This window comes from Anguilla rostrata, chromosome 5 (genome assembly GCF_018555375.3).
Source record: "Anguilla rostrata isolate EN2019 chromosome 5, ASM1855537v3, whole genome shotgun sequence".
In the NCBI taxonomy this organism is placed as follows: Eukaryota; Metazoa; Chordata; class Actinopteri; order Anguilliformes; family Anguillidae; genus Anguilla; species Anguilla rostrata.
In genome coordinates this window covers 7628200-7635700 of record NC_057937.1, presented here as the reverse complement: position 1 = coordinate 7635700, position 7501 = coordinate 7628200, and the positions used below count along the sequence as shown (strand labels likewise).

Genomic DNA, 7501 nt, shown 5'->3' with positions numbered 1-7501 from the left:
GAACAGCTGAGCACACTGAAAGTGGCCCTTCACGTTTCAAGCACGTTCTCCAAAAGAAAGAAATACAATCTTTCATACCCTGATGGGTATACATCACTGTAACCTTTTCCCCATCTTACATATAGAAGAGAGTATGCTGCCTTTGTTGAAAGCTGAACAGTTGGCCCCCATTTCCCCCCTTCTGACGTCAGTTATCCGTCCCCGATGGAAGAAAACAGGATCTGGATCCACAAAGCCTGCAGTTCCCGAAACAAAACTACGAACGTTGAAGGGGCATATGCGTATATTTACACAACAAACACGGTATTCTGCCTCTCATGACTACGCGCTGACAGTTTGTAAACCGAAAAGCCCTAAACCTGTTTTGGGCAACGTTTAGCGATTATCTTACTGATTCTTCCCCCCCCCTTTCATTTAAAAAACAATTTTGAATACAAAACTATTTTCTTTGAGGAAAAAGGCAGTTCATGAGTTTGGTAACAGAATAATGTTTAAAATGTAGTTTTGTGATAAAAATGATGATTCAAAAGTTTTTATGGAGTGTCTGTAGTTTACACAATAACGCTTTGCTGTACAGTTAATTAAATGTATTAACGTACAGTCATGGAATGTCCAAGCTGCAGAAGAAATCCAGGTGTCTGACTGGTAACATAGAGAATTCTAATTTCATTTTGTTTATAATGAGGTAGCCGAGAAGGACATAAAGGGAAAAAATCTGTAGATACAGATAGATAAAGGTAGTTATGTGCGCTGTAACAGTAACATCATTAATATCATTAATGACAACAGCTGTTTCGTGTTCAGTGCAGGGGGAGGCAAATAAATTTAATAAAATAACTATAGTTCATGTTGAAATTATAACAGAATTTGAAGACGACCAAATTTGATCCAGCAGAGGAAATAAAAATGACAGAATATGTTACGTAGAAATTATTTTGATATTGCAAACTGATGGTCATATCATGGACAGTCCCTTGTGTACATTTGTGAAATGCAGTCATTCAGTGTAATGCTAGACCTACAGGGGTTAAAGAATGTTGCTGTTGTTCTCGAAAAAACCACAATGTATGCATGTAACTTTAATTACATACTGTAAAAAAAAAAAAAACCAAACAAACAATGTAACACAAAAACCAAGTCATACTTTACACGGTTCTCTTCGCGATACTTATTTCATCCTTTTTGTCTCTGTGATAATTTACAACAATATGTACAGAATAGCTTAAAGAAGGAATTATATTAATAACCAAGACAATATCGAATTCAAATGATAAGATCGCTATATACAGGACAAGCAGTATATGAACGCTGTGTGTACCAAATACCAGAGAAAAAAGCTGATTTGTTAAGAGGTTCAAGTATCTGTGGATGTGTGCGCACCTGTAGTGATTCAGAGCAGGTAGTTTGCAGACGGTTACAGGTAGAGTGTACTGTAGACCACTGACTGTATGATGAAGCTCTGTCATCTACAGTGCAGCAGGGAAACTGATGTGGCTACAGGTAGACTGGTCACTTTAAAAAAAACAAAAGAAATTACAATAAACCAAAGGTAACTCCAGTGAGTAAATGCACCGTTCACTTTTGGGGGGGCGGGGGGGGGAGAATAGACTGTCAATAATGACAGCATGGAATGGTGGTGTTGTGGTTCACATGGTCAAATTTGGTTGGACGTTGCAAACTATTAAGGAGGGCACTCCCTCATTTTCCAGTCCCCCCAGCCCAACCTCCCCCCCAAAAAAAAGTCAAAGTCAATGGGAATTCACCATGAACGTTAGAGGAGTAACACCTCCTTGCCCCTTATATCTGTTCGCTAGCAGCGTCCTACGACAAAGCACAGCTATCAGCAAACTGATTATAGCTATGGCCCGTGTGAACTGACAAGACCGTACCCACTGCAGGGCTGTACACAAAAAATTTTGTCCAAGGAGCACATGTGCTCCCTAGTTGAAAAATTTAGCCGTACACTAATGCACCCCAATTACGAGATGTTCTCCTCAATTACTTTTTTTACAGTTGGCGCACACCAATTACGAGGAGCCGATGCTCCCAAAATGGCAGCACTTGTAGAGCCCTGAAATGACTCTGAAACTTATTTTACTGATTGTGGTTCAGACGGGGCTGGCGCAGTTTTTAAAGGTTAGTGAGACTAGGGCGTGTCAGCTGTGAGGGGACGGTCGATGGGAGGGGCCGGGGGGGGTGTAAGTTTATTTGGGAGGCGGGACTTCCTCAGCACATGGGCGGAGCCCCCATGGCGCTCAGGCTCTCCCTCCGCTCCCTCTTCTTCAGCAGCTGGATGCGGTTGTGGCAGTAGAACTTGATGGCCCGCCAGTCACGGCGGTTGGTGACCAGCAGGGGGCAGAGCTGCAGGCAGCGCTCGCAGTCGGCCTTGGCGGGCACCCGCAGCTCCATGATGTTGCGCGTCAGGTGGGACTCCACAGCCGTGCGCTCCGCCTCCGACCAGGGCCGCTTCAGAACGCCACGCTTCCCTGTGTGTGTGTGGACACCAGGCACGCTATCAGTATACATCAGTACACACACACTATGAGTACACATCACACACACACACCCACACACGCATACACGCATATATATATACACGCTCACTATCAGTACACATCAGTACACACACACACACTATCAGTACACACACATACACATACACACACACTATCAGTACACATCAGCACAAAGGCACACACATATATACACACACACTATCAGTACTTTCTATCTCTCTCTCTCTCACACACACACACACACACACACACACCTGGTTTGGGCTGGCCTGCTCCCTTCCTGCGACCGTTGGGGGAGGCGAAAGGGGAGGCGGAGTTGGGAAGAGCTGCGTTTCCTTTCCTCTGCCGGGGGGACTTGCCATTGGCCACGCCCTTCTTCCCCATCGTCGCCGACGACGCCCCCGCCTTCTCTTTACCCTGCTCCCCGTCCGAGTCATCAGAGAAAGAGTCTGCAGAGTTCCCTGACATCACTGAGAAAGAGGAAGGGGCAGAAAAAGACCCAGGAGCAGAGAGGGGAAGAGGAAGGGGGAGGAGAGGAGGGAAAAAGAAAGAGAAGGACAGAAACAGAGGGAGGGAGATAGGGGAAAAGGGGAGGGGAAGAGAGCGACGGTTTTTAATTATCTACAAAAAAAGTGTTTACGGCCGAAAAATGTATTTAATTGGCCCCAGGTGTTGATCGAGCCCTGCCAAAGCACTGAAACGTTTTAGCATCCAGACACCCCCCTTTCCCCCACGCCGCCCCCCCATCGCTCACCGTCCAGCTCCAGGCAGATGTGGTGCAGGCTCATCCCCCGAAACAGCACCCCGTCCCTCTCTCCGCACAGCACCACCCTGCCCACGCGGCCCATCAGGCCCGGGTCCTGGCCAATCCTGGCGCAGCTCTGGGTCACGTGGTACTCCTTCTGCAGGAAGCTCTCCAGGCGCTGGCTGGCGCTGGTGCTGCCCGCCCCTTGGCCCTCGCCCTCGCCCAGCAGCAGCAGCTGGGTGAGGATGGCCACCTGGCGCCGCAGGCGGGTCTGGGTGAGGGCGCGGGGGTTCCGGGTCCCGCTGGAGCGCGCCAGGCTCCGCAGCAGGTCCGTGCCCCGCAGGGGCGTGGCCGGCGAGTGGTAGGGCCGGGCGAAGACGTAGGGGTTCTGCGGGTCCACCCCCACACCGGGCCGGGTCTGCAGCAGCAGCTCCAGGCATGGCTCGCTGTGGGGGGGCAGGATGAGGGGCTGCACCCGCCCCCGCTTGCCCTGCACGCCGGCCCGGGGCAGGTGGGGCAGCACCTGGCGCTCGAAGGGCGAGAGCGAGGCCTCCAGCGGGGTGAGGGCGGGCGGGGCGCCGGGCGGCACGGGGATGGGGCACTGCGGCGTGACGCGGCTGCGGTACTCCTGGATGGTGAGCTTGGACGCCTCGCACTCGCGCCGCCGGTTGTAGAGGATGAGCAGCGCCAGGCTGGCGTGGCACAGCAGCCGCCACGCCTCGGCCGACTGCGGCGAGCGCGACAGCGACAGGAAGGCCGAGTGCTGCAGCCGCCGCAGGTACATCACCAGCGACGAGAGCGAGGACAGCAGTGGCATCATGTGGGGCCTGCGGGAGCTGGGGGGGGGCGGGGGGGGGGGCACAGAGAGGGACCGAGGGATGGAGTTGAGAGATCCATTTTACCTTTTAAATGTCCTTTTTAGGAGTTTGTAATAATCACATTTTTTTATTTAAACACCTTATTATTAACTCAGGCATATCAGTTGCATTAAAATGCACGCACATACACACAAACCAAGTAACTATGCAAATAAACGGGTAAGACAAATACGAAAGGCATGTTTTTTTATTCCAAAAATAACTGACAATGTGTAAAACTCTTAATTATCGGTGGAAATGATTTCATTTACAAAATAAGTTCTGAAAACCACATATGTTCAAATTCAAATTTAAATATTAATGAATGCACAATGTTGATTTTTTACACTATAGCATATACACAAAACATAAAATGATCCAACTGTAAAAACATACAGGCTTTTGTTTTGCTGACACACTATACACCTACCTCGACATTGCTCCTTTCTTCTCCTCTCCTCCACTCTCCTCCTCCCTCACTCCGTTCTCTTCTTGCATGCCCTCCCTCACCACCTCCTGAAAGACGGGAGGAGAGACCTCCTCTTCTTTAGTCACCTGCCTCTCCTCCGGCTGCTCCTCCTCCTTCTCCTTCTTCAACCTGCGGCCACCCTTCCTGGGCGTGGTCATTGTGGACACACCCCTCCTGGGCGGGGTTGAAAAGGGCGGAGCCGGGCTCTTCCTGGGCGTGGCGGAGAGGGGCGGGGCGGGGCTCTTCCTGGGCGGAGTGGAGAGGGGCGGGGCCGGGCTCTTCCTGGGCGGGGTGGAGAGGGCGGGGCTCTTCCTGGGGGAGGTGTGGCTGAGGGAGGCGGGGGAGAGGGACAGCGAGAGGGAGACGCCGTTGTTTCCGCCGTGAACCTGGGCCTCTCTTTCCCTGGAGAAGGAGAGCGTGGGCGGGGCCGAGGAGCAGGAGGAGGAGGAGGGGACGGGCAGGGCGGAGTGCGGGTGGGCGGGGGGACGCAGCTGCGGCAGGGCGGCGTGGGGGTGGGTCTGGGCGCGCTCCAAGGCCGCCCTGATCTCGGGCTGCTGGGCGTGGTGCTTCTCCAGGTGGCGGGCGAGCAAGCGGAACTGGCGGCCGCAGTACGGGCAGCTCTGCCTCTGCCCGCCCCCGACCACGCCCACGCCCTCCACCACGCCCGCCGGCCCGTCCCGCCCAATGTTGATGTTGATGTTGTTGTTGATGTTGGTGGTGGTGGCGGTGGGGGCCACGGTGGGCGGCGATTTGAAGAGGGGCCGCGCAGGGGCGGGCTGGGGCGGGGCGCGGGAGAAGAGGGCGGGGCGGCCGGGAGTCCGGGGCCCCGCCTTCTTTTTGGCGCCGGGCGCGCCCTTCCGCTTCTTGCGCCTGCGCAGCATGCGGCCCCTGTGCTCCTGCGTGTCCTCGTCCTCCTCGTCCTCCTCTTCCTCGCGGTCCGAGTCGCTGGGCTCGGAGTGAGAGAGCGGGGAGGACGAAGGGGAGAGGGACCAGGAGGGCGTGAGGTAGTCGGAGACGGAGAGAGAGAGGGAGACAGGGCCAGACTCCTCCTCCTGCGAGAGAGAGAGAAAATGAAAGAGAGGGAAAGAAAGGGAGAAGAAAAGAGGAACTGTGAAGAACACAAACTCAGACGTCACACAGGGGAAAACGTAAAGATGATCCTGACCTTTAACCTGTGACCTTTGTCCTTTCCTGCCAGTCACTGGTAAACCTTCATGTGTTATAGCTTTGTGTTTTTCTCCAGACCCTGAACCAGGGATTGATTAATGCCCCTGACTGGCAAGAGATTTAACTCACCTGGTGCCCCAGGTTTAAATCACTCCTGGTTAGGAGGTAAGAATGGATCCCAGCAGTACTACTGAGTATGCCTGCTCTGAACATTAGAGACTTGTGAGGAAAATGAGCAGTCAGTGGTATATGAGTCAGGTAACTGGAACAGCGGACAGTGAGACAGGGGAATGGAAACGACGAAAAATCAGGTGACCTTTTTACCTTCTTTACATTGTTCTCAGCATCAGAGCTGCACTCGAACCCTCCTGGAGACACAGAGCTGTGGAAACCCTGCGGAGCACAAATAATCTTCATCAGCCCATCGGCCCGTCAATCATCCTGCTCGACGCCCATAAATGGACAGGAGAAACCACATTCACAGTCACTGCCACCCGATTCTCAAACACGCTACGTTCACTCGCATCGCAGAGAAAGCAGCGCCCCGTGTTTCTGGGACATTCAACGGTGTTCAGAACTGATCGCTCACCATGGCGTTCTCCCCCCATTCGGTCAGGCTGTAGTCCACGGTTATCTCCTCCCCCTTGGCGATGTCTCTGATCGCTATGACGACCAGCCGCACCTGGCTCCCACAGTGCACCTCTCTGATGCGGCAGTTTGGCGGCGGCGGGTAGAGCACGGCGGTCCTGGCCCCGCTGCCCCCTTCCTCTCCGAGCTCCGAGACGCTGCGGGGGGGGGGGGAGAGAGCGAGCAGAGTCAGCGCCACACCCAGACACGCCCAGACACACCCCCAGTCACACCCCGCAACGCACGCCCTGCGACCGCGACCCCCCCCCCCGCCTCTCACCATAGCTGGGCGGGGTCGGCGAGGTAGTAGGGGCCATCGGGCGGGGGAAGTCTGTCCTCCTCTCCTTCCTGGTACTGACCGTCACCTGAGCAGAGTAGATTTAGCACACCTTTACAAAACACTGTGCAGAAAAAAACATACACCCCCACACAGAAACTACACATACGTAAAGAACGTCATGCACAGAGAAAAACCTAATAATTGTTAAAGAACTCCACAAGTACTGAGAGTACGGCAAAAAGCCTGCCCTAACAAGCGCTTTACTCCTGTAATCTTATTTTATGTCTCATTAGAAAATGTTAGCTTGTTTTAAACTACTTTTTGCTTGACAAGTGAAATTGTCTTACCCCACTGGCAAATCTTGAAAAGTGTCAAAATAACTCACCTCACGGGCAATCTTTCTGTCTTATTTAGCAAAAAAGTAACTCTAGATTTTGACTCTATATATGACTAAAATTCTTTGATTGACTCATTGTTTGGTTTTTGCAGAGAGTACACCTGTGGAAAATAGCTATGCAAAGTGCACCCTCGGACAGACGAAGGTGCACAGGGAGAGGACAGAAGCGCAGAGAGTCTCTCACCCGGACAGTAGCTGTGTTCAGACAGGCTCTCCTCCTCATCCTCGGTGACGAAGACCCGGTCGCACACCTTCACGGGCGTTCCCTTCCTCTTACGGCCACAGCCTCGCCTGGAGCGCACGCCAACCGAAGCAATGAAGCCGAACGAAAGAAAGAAAAACAAAAAAACACCGCCAATCAACGACCACGCCTCAACAGCCCGAAAAAAAACTAGCACAAATAATTTCGGACAGCCCCTGCATCCGCAATCTTCTCTGCCACC

General features: G+C 52.8%; 1 protein-coding gene across 1 annotated transcript in view; it reads right to left on the bottom strand.

Moving 5' to 3' along the window:
- Nucleotides 1–864: 864 nt before the first annotated feature.
- Nucleotides 865–7501, bottom strand: part of si:dkey-117m1.4 (uncharacterized) — a 12443-nt gene continuing 5806 nt past the window's right edge. The window contains exons 2-9 of the mRNA XM_064334866.1: nucleotides 7243–7349; nucleotides 6662–6746; nucleotides 6344–6539; nucleotides 6079–6147; nucleotides 4549–5639; nucleotides 3271–4097; nucleotides 2771–2986; nucleotides 865–2486 (exon numbers count right to left, since the gene is read on the bottom strand). Coding sequence (XP_064190936.1) covers nucleotides 2227–2486; nucleotides 2771–2986; nucleotides 3271–4097; nucleotides 4549–5639; nucleotides 6079–6147; nucleotides 6344–6539; nucleotides 6662–6746; nucleotides 7243–7349 — 2851 coding nt within the window. The 3' untranslated portion in view covers nucleotides 865–2226. The remainder of the gene's footprint in view (nucleotides 2487–2770; nucleotides 2987–3270; nucleotides 4098–4548; nucleotides 5640–6078; nucleotides 6148–6343; nucleotides 6540–6661; nucleotides 6747–7242; nucleotides 7350–7501) is intronic.